This window comes from Heterocephalus glaber, unplaced genomic scaffold (assembly GCF_053883595.1).
Source record: "Heterocephalus glaber isolate CG9 unplaced genomic scaffold, H.glaber_assembly_v1.0 deba00001553, whole genome shotgun sequence".
In the NCBI taxonomy this organism is placed as follows: Eukaryota; Metazoa; Chordata; class Mammalia; order Rodentia; family Bathyergidae; genus Heterocephalus; species Heterocephalus glaber.
In genome coordinates this window covers 29,993,728-30,008,291 of record NW_028258344.1, presented here as the reverse complement: position 1 = coordinate 30,008,291, position 14,564 = coordinate 29,993,728, and the positions used below count along the sequence as shown (strand labels likewise).

The 14,564-nt window shown below is 37.2% G+C and overlaps 1 protein-coding gene across 1 annotated transcript in view; it reads left to right on the top strand.

Annotated features, from left to right (window-relative positions):
- Window positions 1-14,564, top strand: part of Cngb3 (cyclic nucleotide gated channel subunit beta 3) — a 162,505-nt gene that overhangs the window by 124,387 nt on the left and 23,554 nt on the right. The window contains exon 14 of the mRNA XM_087190558.1: window positions 6,301-6,384. Within this exon, the coding sequence (XP_087046684.1) occupies window positions 6,301-6,384 (84 nt within the window). The remainder of the gene's footprint in view (window positions 1-6,300; window positions 6,385-14,564) is intronic.

Here is a 14,564-nt window from a genome sequence, read left to right as displayed (position 1 = left end):
AGGGGAAGGAAGTGGGAAGGATAGGGGAAAGGAAAGAAGGGTATGGAATTAATATGAGAAAATGGAAAAATAGAAACAAAATCTTTGTAAATAGGGAGGAATGGAGGGGTTGAAGGGAGGGCTGGGCAAGGGTGAAAAATAAGAACCAAGAGAGATTATGTAAAGGTGCAAATTTCCAATGATGAATGTCATTATATTGTATACCTAAAATGTACCAATGATTAGAATGAATAATCGAAAATGCAAAATAGGAAGAAAAGGTCCAAAGGGTAGGGGTAGTGGGAGGGGCAGGGGAAAGGAAAGAAGGGAAAGGAAAAATGATGAGAAATGGAAAAAATAGAAATAAAGTCTTTGTAAATAGGGAAGGGTGGAGGGGGTGAAGGGAGGGCTAGGAATGGGGAAAAAATAAGAACCAAGATGCATCATGTAAAGGTACAAGTTCCCAATGAGAAATGTAATTGTGTTGTATACCTAAAATATACCAATAAAAGAATTTAAGAAAAAAAAAAAGAAAAGACACTTATGAAACAGTGGCTGTGCTCTGACTTTCTGCAAAACAGAAAACTTCCTAATGACTTCTACTAATGAAATGGAATGGAGTCACAGAGAAGAAAAGCTAGCCTCAGGGTGCAATTCTTTTTAATCATTCAATAGTGAAGCAAAATGTATCTCAAGAAAATAACCATTTTTTGAATAATCGATAATTTGAAATAGGAAGAAAAGGTCCAAAGGGGTAGAGCAAGTGGGAGGGGCAGGGGAAAGTAAAGAAGGGAAAGGAAAAATTATGAGGAAAGGAAAAAATGGAAACAAAGTCTTTGTAAATAGGGAGGGGTGGAGGGTCTGAAGGGTGCACAGGGAGTGGGGAAAAAATAAGAAACAAGATATGTCATGTACAGGTACAAGCACCCAATGATAAATGTAAATGTATTGTATACCTAAACTGTACTAATAAAAGAATTTAAGCAAAAAAAACCAAACATAATAATCATTTTTATGGGGGGAAAAGATGGTAGTTCCCAAGCACAACTCAAAATGATTTCATAATGCCAACTTTATTTCACTAAACCTAAATCCAAATGAGAAGGATTTAGTCCTAAACCACAGCTGTACAAATCCAGAAGCACCTTTCCATAAAGCAATTGTTAGGAGACAGTCCCTTGATTGGGGAAACAAATTCTATCTTTTTACTACATATGGTTGTTATGTTCTGTCTGTATCATTTGATCCATGTGCTATCCAAGTATGTTGATAAAAAGTCCCATTTAGCATAGTTCAAATGCTTTTCACTCAGAAAATCCAAGCTCTGAGCTGAAAGCTGTCAAGGCCAAGGCTGTGTGTATTCCCACTGGGAAGAGTGCTTATTGTTTGCTAATCTAGTTTAGGGCTTATCTCCTAGGTTGGTCTAACACTTTCCATTGATTTGGTCTCCGTTATTAGTGCTTTCAGTCAGTGAGTTCACCTGAAGGATAGAAGAGGAAAGATGAAATGTACTTCTACACAGAGGCGCATTTTGATTTTTATTAAAATATTTAATTAATAAAAATTAAAATTCAACTCTCATCACTTCTCCCCAGACCCACACTCCTTCCTCCTTCCCCAAGTTGGCTACTAACTTGGTTTTTGAGAGTGTCTTTGCAATTATCATTTTTATAATTTTACTTTTATTTATATAAACAATAGGCAGTATTTTGTTGTTTTATTTTATAATATATTAAATAATATCATAACTTGTTTGTTCAGACCACATCATTTTTTGAATTTAATTATAAATAAATATATAGTTTATATTAGCCACTCTATAATATTCCAGCCTACAAAAAAAAATCAATATTTTATCTGTCTATATATTGGCATTATATTTTTCCAGTTTTTCAATACTAAAAACTGTGCAGTAGTGCCCTTTTGTTAATATAGGATACATTCCACAAACCCCAGAAGATACTTAAAATCCATCAATTTAATGCCTTTCCTCCCTTATCTAAGCACCACACACAGTGGCTGTAATTTTTGCAATTTGAGGTGCAGGAGCAAAACTAGCATCAATTTCTTTGTCCTTCCTCACAAGTTCATGAATACGAGATTCATTCTTACCATAGATCTTAGGAAATTCAACATACAATTTTTTTTCTTTCCTTAGGTTGAAAATATTCACCCATTAGCTTAAAGGAAGCACTTTATGACTTCTTGTTGGGATAACCCAATTGCCAAGATGACTAATCTTTCATTTTGAACAGATGGAGTAAGAGTTGCTTGAATACAAACACTGTGGTTGGCTAAAGGGTTGATTTGTGTCCTGGGTGAGATAGAGTTAGACAACACAAGGTCTTCTCATACTATTCAGAGTAATGTGCAATTTAAACTTAAGAATTGTTAATTTCTGTAATTTTTCATTTAATATTTTCACACATGGTTGACTACAGGTAATACAATCCTGGAAAGCAAAACTCTGGCCAAGGGGAGACTACTATACTGCCACACTGTTGTATTTCCTCTAACTTGGTGTTGGAGTCTCTCTCTAGAGAGTGGCAGGGTTACAGGGGAGGTAATTGTGGGTGTACAGAGTGTGTCATAAGATGCTTCTTTATTCTGAATGACAGCCTAAAGATGAAGGGTCTGACTGACTAGATGTCCCTTCTGCAGGATACTTGTTTATACTGTCAGACACCTTTGTGGCTCTTGTCTGACCTGTGTCCAGTTCATGGCTATGAAGATGGTCATTCTCCATAGACTGGAAAAAAGTTAGTGTCAGGTGTGTTGATCATGTGAGACTCAGAGGCAGCACAATTAAACACCTGAAAATATAAAAACAGTGTTATTATTTACAGATCCCAGAGAAAAGGTGGCAGCACAACTCATAGGACCAGTGGAGTGGGGGCAGCTGGCCGCTTACTCCTGCTTATCCAGCCTGTGGAGAATCAAGAAGGCAGGGGATGAGGGAGAACTGTGAGCCAAACCATTTATGGGGCCCAGGGTGTTACCCAGGCAAGTTTCCACAGGGAGTTCAATGATTGGTTTATAACAAGCAAGTAAGAACTCCATAGCATTACGCTGTGACTGAGAGGAGAGGGTATGGTATGTTTGCACAGTCCATGTGGGGTGTGGAGGTCAGTGGGGCAAGTCGAGTGGGTTGTATTTAGCTGTCCAATAAGAAAGTGGTCACCAGGAGGTGGTTTATAAGACAGATAATTTGATTAACCACCTTGAGAAACTAGGAGGAAACCAAGAACTGGAAACCATCAAGGGTCACCAAGCCTGGCTTTTGGTATGAGAAAGGTAAGCTTATATTAAAAATGGATACCAAGACCACATAATGTTACACAAATTTACTGCCCACACATATTTGTGTGTGCGTGTGTGTGTGTGTGTGTGTGTGTGCACAAAATCAGAATTACTGCCAACGGACAACAGGTCATTAATATAGTCATGAGTTTTCATCAAACTGCATTCCAATAGGAAGTGTCCAAGGAATGAAAACACTATGTTGACCTGCAAATTATAATTAAGATTATAAAAACTAATGACTCACATGAAATTGTATACATGAAAGTAAATACTAAAAAGTTTTTTGATATCATCTATTTCTGATCATTTGCAATGTAAATCTTCTCCACCAACATGAATGATTGAGAGCTAGCTTCATTGTAATATTTCCAGACATGTACAGTTTTCTTTCTGCATCTGCAGATTTTGCATCTAGAAACTCAAAGACCCTTGGATCTAAAATTATGGGCAAAAATGTGTCTGTACTAAACATGAACAAACTTTTTCTTGTAATTATTCCCGAAAAAATACAAAATATTTACACTGCGTTATGTACTATAAGGAATTTAGACATCATTGGAAGTACACAGGAAGATGTGCCTAGGTTTTATGCAAATGAGATGCCATTTTATACAAGGAACTTGGACATCTACAAATTTTGATGTCCGTGGGGATCCTTGAACCAATATCCCACTGATAAGAGGAGGTGATGACTGTGTATTATGCTCAAGCACTTCTAAGCATATTTCTAATGGATTTTCTTTTTAAAATATCAAAGACACATAACTTTCCTTAGTGGAAAAGATCTAGAGATCAATGCGATGTTTGTAGGGGGTTTTTCTAAGTGGGTTTTGAATGACCAGAATGCCAATTTCTAAAATGAAACAATTCTGAAATGATAATAACATTTAAAGAAATTGGACAGCTGAGTCATTTACTTGAGAACTTTTATTAAAACCAATACAACCATATATTTAGAAAACAATTTCTATGATTTGCTTTAGCAAAAAATGATAACCTATAAGATATGGTAGTACTTATATAAGTAAACATTATATACTTTGTGTAAAGCAATTCTATTGCAAGGGAAGAAAGTGTAAATTTTCCTTTACATCAAAGGGCCGTTGTGCATCTTTGCAAATACAAATAACATGCACTCTCAAATGACCCAGACTTTGACACCTTCATGATCAATTTTTATGAGCTGTGGAAGTAAGTGACATGAGCAATTTTTGATGGGGTCTTCTCTTCTATATCACTCCCAAATGAAAGTAACACCCTCCTCTTAAAGCTTTGTGGATATTTACTCATTAAGTCTTAAGATTATCTCCTATCATCATTATAGCTTTTCTATTTACTGCAACATCATCCTAACTAGACCAACTTGCTTGCATCTTTAATTCCTCCACGGACATCCCACCAAGCCTTGCACCCAGTAGCTTCTTATCAGCAGTTGTTGGGCTGCTTTAAGATGTTCCTTCTGGCTGTGGCCTTTTCTTCTATTCTGGAAAACCAAAAGCTCTCCTTTCTCAAATGAATTTTTAAAATTCTAACATTAAGTTCATCTGAATGCTTCTCACCAATGACTACTTGAAGATACTTCAATCATAAATTAGTAACTTTTCTTATCAGCCAAGCAACCCCAAGGTGGAAATTTCATATAGATCTAGGTGAAGTGTCTGCTACTGAAACCATAACAGAAAACTAGTCATCGCTAAAGGAATGATTATCCAATCCACAAATTGGGGGCAGGCCCTTTGTTTTTCCTCCTCCTTCCTCAGCTACCATGATCCATTCTCTACAAAATCATAATTCCCCTAAAGAGTAAGCAGGATGGACCACAAAAAGCAAGTTGCTATTAGTTACCAGAGTGGAGAGAAAAAATTAAAATTTGGTAAAAGCAAGAGATTCAAACCACTTTGTAAGAGAGATTTTTAAAGCACCTCTGGCTTTTTCTCTAAGTCACCATGTAGATAAGTTGTAACTATTGAGACCGAATATATACTAGATGAATATTCTAACAAAGTTTTTCTTCTATACTATTAAAGTGGATATGAGCAGTCAATCATTCACTCAACAGATATTGCTTTTGTATCAATAATGTACATTTTTCCTGCCTTTAGATGATGATAATTGAGTTAAAAAGACAAGAAGATTTACAAAGTTAAATAATACCTAACAATGGTATGAAAGATGTTATGAGAAAGAAAAATATTTAGCAAAGACTGTAATCTATGTTATTCCTAATATATCAATAATCATAATCATTAATATCTATCATTCATTAAGTATCATGTTGAGTTTTACTTATGAGATAGGCACCATTCATTTTCTTTTACTTTGTTATTAATACACTTTGGCTGTACATGATGTTAACATTCATCATAGGGAGTAGGTACACGTACTTACCACATCTTGATTCTCTTTATTCCCCTGCCCTCCTCACTTTCTTCCCTCCCTCCATCTGTAGATCCCCTTCCCCTATTTTCATTATTATTTTTTTAGTCCATGCTTGTGACATAAAGATTACATTCATTGTAGGCAGTTGGTACACATACATGACACATTTTACATCTCATTGCATCCCCTTTCTCTCCTCTCTTCCTCCACCCTCAGTCCCTTGGCTCCCTTCCCATTATCATAACCATTTTATAGACTGGGAAACTGAGGGCATAAGAATTTTATAGCAAGAGGGCTGGGGATGTAACTCAGTGGTGCCACCGCCTGCCTCGAAAGCACAAGGTCCCGACTTTGATCCCTGGTACCACAAAAAAAAAAAAAAAAAAGAATTTTATAGCAAGAGATCAAAGAGACAGTATTTACGGCCAATTTACCTAATCAACTTGCAAGCTCTTGCTATTTTTCTATGGGTATCTTTTATCTAAATTTGGGGTAAAGGCAAGTCCATATCCAAGACAATTAAAATTTCAGTGTTGATACAACCAACATCTATTTTATTTATTTACATTGCATTTCAAATTTATTTGGAATATTGGTCTTTTAGTTGTATCAGTAAAAATTATGCTTCTTTTTACATAGGGTTGTGATACCCAGATGATTTATGATATATTGCTAAGGTTGAAATCCACTATCTATTTACCTGGTGATTTTGTCTGCAAAAAGGTAAGTAGACACTAATTTCTTTCTTCATAAGATATAGAGGTATGCATTTTGATATAATTTCAATACAACAAAACAATTCAAGTATTACATGGAAATAGCTAAACTCAAAAATTCAGATTCCTGTAGAAGTCAATCTGAAAACAAAGGTATTACTACTACATATTATCTAAACTACAAATGTATGTGACCACAAGACTTTTAATATTACTGACTGTATATTGTATGATATTGAGGTGGGATTTTTTTGAGGAATATGTCATCATTTTAATGATGTAGATCTTTGGTGTTTCTTGTCTTTGGTGTTTCCCCCATAGCAATAAACTATCCCCTCTCTTCCCACCACGATGTTTCTCTGATGAGTGACAAACAGAAAGGAAATCACAATCTCATACTAAAAACAAAATGATTGGAGCCTTGATTTCTCCACTAGAAACTACCCTTAAAAGGGGAAAAGGGAGGTAATGGAGCAGGGGTTAAAGGAACCAAAAGTGACCAGGACATGCTACATGCATGTGCCAATTCCACAAAACAAACATCACCACTATGTATTGCAAACATATCCCAATAAGAGAAAATTTTTAAACAAAAATATATACACAGTTCAAGATTCCACAAGCAACACCTTAAATTACAGACCAAGATCTGCCATTCTGACTCAGAGTCTCTCCCTCAGCCCAGCCTTAGGATGGCTTTGGCTTGAGCTCAGGTAATACTGACAGTGACAAGGGTTCTGTGGGCCTTGGCATGAAGGAGGAGCTTGGTAGACAAGCCTGGGGCAGTGAGCCTGTACTCCCAGCTCCTGAATGAGGAGCTGCCCGCTGTCCCTTGTCACCATCCTGTATCAGTCAAGCAAGCTGCCTTGTTTACCTCATAACTGTTCCCCATTGGTAAGTCTGGGAAGTTTCCATCCTCAGGAACCTGGAGCCCAGCTTGTCCCTGAATGTGTCTCTGTGGGATACACCAGTAGAGAGAGGCTGGAGCTCTGGAAGCCTCGGAGTTGAAGAGGATTCTGAGGTTCCGGCCTCTCCTCTGTTCCTGGGCTCCAGGTGGCTCTGCCCACCCAACTGGTAGACAGGCCAAAGCTGCTTCACTGGCCTCCATCCAGGATGGTGCGGCCCAGATCTAGAAGACTGTTCACTCTTCTGGCGCTCCTGCCAAAGGCCGAATCTCCTGAACCTGTAATCCTAGGAAAAGGTAGGGTTCATGGTTCCTAAGTGCGGGAAGGGGGACAGGGATGGGGAGGATGACATCAGGGTTGGCTGGGGTGGCTCCCACTCAAAGGTACCAGGCTGGACCCTAGAGACTGTCCAGGGGCGTAGGCCTCACTCATCCACTACTTAGGTTCTGGGACCAGTCCCCGAGAGGTAGAGAGCTGGCACAAAGAGATGCAGGTAGCCTCAGACTTGGTGCCCTTTTGAAGATGTGGGGGATTCAGTAGTGATGATGATGTTGCTGAAGCCACCCATGGAGGCCATGATGATGCTGTGTACCATGGCAGTCATTTCCCCCTCTGCCGTTAGCATCTAGATCCTACTGAGGGCATCTTCCCCACTGGCATCATAATCTGAGTCCTTATAGTTTTAGTGGGGTCAGTCTACAGTTCGGTGGATCCAAGGCAAAAAAGGCACGGTGGGCGGACATGGCAGAGGAAAGCTGCTAAACCCATGGAATCCAGGAATCAGAGAAAGAAGGGAGAAGCCAGGGACAAGAATATACCCTTCCATACATACTGTTTTTAAATGTGCAACTAAAAAACTATTTGAACAATTCAGACATAGGTCAAGAGCATATTTGAAACAAAACTTGTCCACGGTGAATTCCATAGTATAGAAATAATTATGTATACAGTTCTGCAAAACAACAATGTACTCTTGGAGTTCAAAATGGAACCAGACAACACAGATTTCATTACATATATTATAAAACTGTAGGTAGCCTGAAAATCTGCTTTGTATAAATGTAGATTACCAAACACCACACCCTATTAATTCTAAATATTTAAAAGGGAGGAATAAGTTACAGGAATGATTAGTCATTTTACCCATTTTGTGTCTTTGGCAAACTAACCGTCACCTCCAGTTGCTCACCCAGTTAGTGGATAATGTCAATTGTTTTCAAAATTTACCATGCATTTATTTTTAAAATATAAAACACACAAAACACAAAAACAAAAATCCTATCACCCCCAAAAAATTACCATGCATATATTTTGGTCAATTGTCTCATACAAGTTGAAGAATAGATGAGCTTCTTTTATGAAATGAATACTTATACTGTTCATATGCTTTGAAACTTGTTTTGTCATGTAACAATATATCATATGAACATTTTACATAGTGTTAAGTCATCTACAACTTGTTTCTTTGAAGCTACAAAATATTCCAGTCTTTGGACATATAATCAATTTCCAAATGGTTGTGTAAATAATTCTAAAGTGAATATCCCCCTGGATAAATATTTTTGCACATGTCTGATCACTAACTTTAAAGGGGAAAATAAGAAATTATAACCTTAGGTTTTATACCTCAGAGACTAGCTAAATGCTGAAGTGAATAATCAAAATAAAAAATAAGAACAGTTCAAAAAAATGGGAGAGGATCCAAGACCTTAGGGAGTTCACAAGCAAGGGAGGATGAGAAACACTTTATTTCATTTGAAAATAATGTGTTAAGTGCTACAGTGGCAGTAAGTATGATCTGTTGTAGGACATAAAATAAGGGCACTGGTCTTTCCTAGCTCTTGGCAAGATTTCCTAAAACTGTTCACACTAAGTACTGGAAAATGAATTGGAATGAACCAAGGGAAACAGATATTCTGAGTAAAAAATTAGCTTGAGCTAAAGCAAAGAGAAAGAATTGGTGTCTGCAGGAGGAGTACAGAGAACCACACTAAGACAAATGTTATAACACCTTTATAATTGTTTATTAATAAAACTCAAATATCTTTAGGGCTATAGGGTAGGCAATAATCTGAGTCCTGAGAGAAGATAGATGGTGTTGTTCTCTAGGACCTTACAGTCCAATTCTGTGGTATTCAATTCACATTGTATGTCAGAATCACCTGAGTCTGGGGTCCATGCCTAGGTATTCAACTGGTCTGGATGGAGTCTACATATGGGCATTTTTTAAAGTTTCCTTATGATTCTAAACTGCAGCCAAAGTTGAAAAGAAAATAAATAAATGGAATTAAATAAATGCATAACTCCAAAATGTCTGGCATTGCATGAGGAGAAAATAAAAGTTGCCAGGAGAGTATGTAGTGACAAAGGCACTTAATGTAATTTTGATTAGAAGTTGGAAGAGAGGGAAATTGTCAGTTTGTCGGGCATGACCTTTATAAAATCTAAAGGAAAACATTTCTTCAGTAAAAAAGAAAAAGGAAAAAGAGTAGACTAGAGAGTATTTTTAACAAAGAGCTGGAGCCCTGAACCAACAGGCAAAGCAGAGCTTGGCATCTCCAGGAAAGGAAGTGAGTCACAGGGCTGATGGGGAAAGGAAGAGTAAAATAGAATGTCATGTTCTCAAGGCACCTGCTGGAAATTCCAGGTCACGAGTGGAAATCAGACTTATGAGAGATGATGAAACTGGAGATAAATTTTGGGAACTGGAATATAATGGAAGCTGAGTTCAACAAGAGGTCAAGGTAAGAAAAAGAAGGTCAAGACTGTAACTTTGAAAAATGCCAACATTTATGGAGGAAGTCAATGAAGAAGACTCAGAGAACAACTGAGAAGCAGCTGTTAGATATAAAAAGTAGGCAGATTGGTGAAATGAATCATTTACTTTAAAATGGGAAATACAAACCCCAGTGTAGTTTAAAGACCCCTTTGAGCAGTGGTGCATTGGAGCAACATGGCCTAATGCATCAAAATGGCCTTGTAAATTGTTCCACTAGCAGCAGGGACTGAAAATTGAGATAACCCCAGAAACTTTAGCACTTGAGTCCCTAAGTAGTGGAAATTTGTTTAACAAAGTGTGAAATGTAGAGTAGAGATGCAGCCTTCTCATATCTAATTTTTTATACACCACATTCATCACATGATAATAAAAACCGATCCGTGAACACAAATGAAGGATGGAGAGGAAGACATAGGGGGAAGAGCAGAAATGAAAAGACACATTTCTTCATTTTTGTTTTTGTTTTTTAGGAGAAGATTTACAGTATTAGGAGATATGGATAGAGAAGAAAAGCTGCTACTTCAGCAAATTTACACAGCTGAATTCAGCTTGCTTTTTGCTTATCATTTCCACAAAATGCTATAGGAAAAGAAAGCAGGGAAATATGTTCAATTTGAGCTTATCTAAACAACTGAAGAAAGGCAGATTTTGGGCCTGCATTTGCTTATCTTCAAAATATTTTCTAAACTTGCAGAGTGGATAGTTTGGACTGCTTCAAGATTATTTGGGAATTTTCCCAGAATGGTGTGCAGCAGTGTAGAAATCACCCAGAGATCTTGTTAAAGCATAGATTTCTGGGACTTCACTCTCAGAGACTCCAAACCAATATGTCTACAGTGGAGCCTGAGAATTTGCACCTCTAAACAAATTCTTGAGGGATACTGATGATCCAGGAACCATGCTGGGAGCAGTACTGCTCTTCTCTAATGGAGTTCACTTGAGTGTCATAATGCTCCCCACCAGCCTTTGAAATAGCCTCCTACACAGGGATCGTGAAATTTTGACATTCACTCTCTCTAAGGGTTGGCTCACTCTGCATGAAACTAATCCATTTCTACATTTTCTCCAAATTAGTACATATACCAACCACAAGAACTTGTTTGATCTTATTTTGCGCGTGCTGTCAGCCCTTATTCTCTGAGGAATGTCTACTTCATTGGAATGCTAATTAAACTTGCAGAAAAGGCTTAAATTAGCCTAGAAATATGCAAGAAATAGTGGAAATTTGGTTCATTGATTATGCCAAATCTCCTTGGAAAATTATTGAAATGATCATTAAGAAATAATTAAAAGTGCTGAACTATATTTAAGTATCCATCATGTACTTCTACCTCCAGTCAGTTGTAATAACTGCCTTTGAAAAATCATTCCAGTTCCTTGAGAATTACTTCATGCAAAAAATCAAGACTATCACCCTGTCCTAATCATTACTTCCTGGAGTATCTCTTGGAAAACTAATTTCAAATACTTTGCTTTTCAAAGTCACTTATAATTTTACTGGTTTTTAAGAGATCAGTCTTGATACCAGATTCATCGTTAGATATAGTCTGGCTGTATATATTCTAGTGTCAGATGACATAAGCGTTGCCTGTTCCAGGGCTGCCACCTGCCTGTCTTTGTAACTTGCTCAAGACACTTAACTTTCTAGGCTCCTATTACCAATTTTTAAAGAAGAATAATTACACCTTTCTTATTTGACTTCATTGGGATTTTTGAAAGAATTAAATGAGTTTCTATCTATGAAGTACTTTCAACAATAAAGCAGCAAGATGACAATCATAAATATCTATGAACCAAACAATAGTGCACCCAACTACATAAAACAAATACTAACGGACATGAAAAGTCATATATGCACTAATACAATTGTAGTGGGGGACCTCAACACCCCACTGTCACAAATAGATAGATCAACTAGACTAAAAATAAGTAATGAAATACTAGAACTCAATCGAACTCTTGAACAAATGAACTTAACAGATGTTTACAGAGTCTTCCACCCCACAAAATCAGAATACACATTCTTCTCAGCTGCACATCGGTCGTTCTCAAAAATAGACCACATACTCACACATAGAACATGTTTAAGTAAATGCAAAGGAATTGAAGTTATCCCCTGTACATTATCAGACCATAGTGCGATGAAATTGGAGATCCATAGCAAAAGAAACTGGAAACATTTCATAAACATGTGGAAATTGAACAACACACTTCTGAATAACCAATGGGTCACAGAGGAAATTAAAGAAGAAATCAGACAGTTCCTTCAATTAAATGACAATGACAATACAACATATTGGAATCTATGGGACACAATGAAAGCTGTCTTATGAGGGAAATTTATAGCAGTGAATATGCATATTAGGAAAACAGAATGATCCCAATTAAGCAACCTGATGCTGAACCTCAAGCTTCTAGAAAAAGAAGAGCAGGACAACCCCAGAGCTCATACAAGGGAGGAAATTATAAAGATCAGAGGAGAAATCAATGCAATGGAGATTAAGAGAATGATACAAAAAAATCAATGAAGCCAAGAGATGGTTCTTTGAAAGAATCAACAAAATTGACAAGCCTTTAGCCAACCTTGTCAGAAAAAGGAAAGAAAAGGCCCAAATCCATGCAATTAAGAATGAAAAGGGTGAAATGACAACAGACCCAGCAGAAATCCAGAGGATCATCAATACCTACTTCCAGAACCTATATGCCAATAAGATGGACAACACAGAAGAAATGGACAGATTCCTAGACACATATGAATTACCTAAGTTGAACTAAGAAGACCTAAAAACTCTGAACAACCCAATATCAACCAATGAAATTGAAAATGTAATTAAAAACTTATCAACTAAGAAAAGCCCGGGCCCTGATGGCTTCACTGCTGAATTCTACAAGACATTTAGAGAGGAACTGCTGCCACTACTGTTTAAACTCTTCAATGAAATTGAAAGGGAAGCAATACTCCCAAATTCATTCCTGGAAGCAAGCATCACCTTGATCCCCAAAGCAGAGAAAGACCCAACTGAAAAAGAGAACTATAGGCCAATCTCACTAATGAACATAGATGCAAAAATCCTTAATAAGATAATGGCAAACAGAATGCAGAAGATCATCAAGAAGATCAGACACCCTGATCAAGTGGGATTCATCCCAGGGATGCAGGGATGGTTCAATATACGAAAATCAATTAATGTAATACACTATATCAATAGAGCCAAGGACAAAAACCATAGGATTATCTCCATAGATGCAGAAAAAGCATTTGACAAAATCCAACATGCATTTATGATAAAAACCCTACAAAAAATTGGAATAGATGGTCTCTAACTCAAACTGATAGAAGCCATCTATGAAAAACCAACAGCCAATATCATACTAAATGGTCACAAACTGAAATCCTTCACACTAAAATCAGGAACAAGACAAGGATGTCCACTATCACCAGTCTTGTTCAATATAGTTCTGGAAACATTAGTCATGGCAATTAGACAAGAGAAAGAAATAAAAGGAATAAAGATAGGTAATGAAGAAGTCAAATTGCCATTATTTGCAGATGACATGATACTCTATATAGAAGACCCCAAGAACTCCACCAAAAGTCTTCTAGACTTAATAACCAAATTCAGTCAAGTAGCTGGTTACAAGGTTAACACACAAATATCAATAGCTTTCCTCTACACCAATGACAGACACACTGAGAGAGAAATAGGGCAAACAATTCCTTTCACAATAGCATCCAAAAAACTGAAATACCTAGGAATCAACCTAACAAAAGAAATCAAAGACCTCTTCTCTGAAAACTATAGCACTCTGAAAAGAGAGATTGAAGATGATATCAGAAAATGGACAGACATCCCCTGCTCCTGGGTAGGAAGGATTAATATAATGAAAATGGCCATACTTCCAAAACTGCTATATAGATTTAATGCAATTCCAATTGAGATCCCAGCAGCATACTTCATAGACCTCGAGAAAACAATCCAAAAATTCATTTGGAATAAGAAGAGACCCAGAATAGCAAAAGCAATTCTAGGTAACAGAGACATGGCAGGGGGTATCACAATCCCCAACCTGAAACTCTACTACAAAGCTACTGTGATAAAAACAGCATGGTGCTGGCAAAGAAACAGACTTGAGGACCAGTGGAACAGAATAGAAGATGCAGAAACAATGCCAGGCACACTCAGCCATCTCATCTTCGACAAAGGAGCCAAACACCTTCACTGGAGGAAAGATAGCCTCTTTAATAAATGGTGCTGGAAAAATTGGGCTTCAACTTGCCAAAGATTAAACCTAGACCTACATCTCTCACCATGCACTAAACTAAAATCAAAATGGATTAAAGATCTAAATATTCAAATAGAAACTCTGAACCAGTTGGAACAGAGGTTAGGTAGAACCCTTGAAGACATTGGTGTAGGAAAAGATTTTATGAACAAAACCTCAGTTGCCCGTGAACTAGCACAAACAATCAACAAATGGGATCTCTTCTTATTAAAAAGCTTC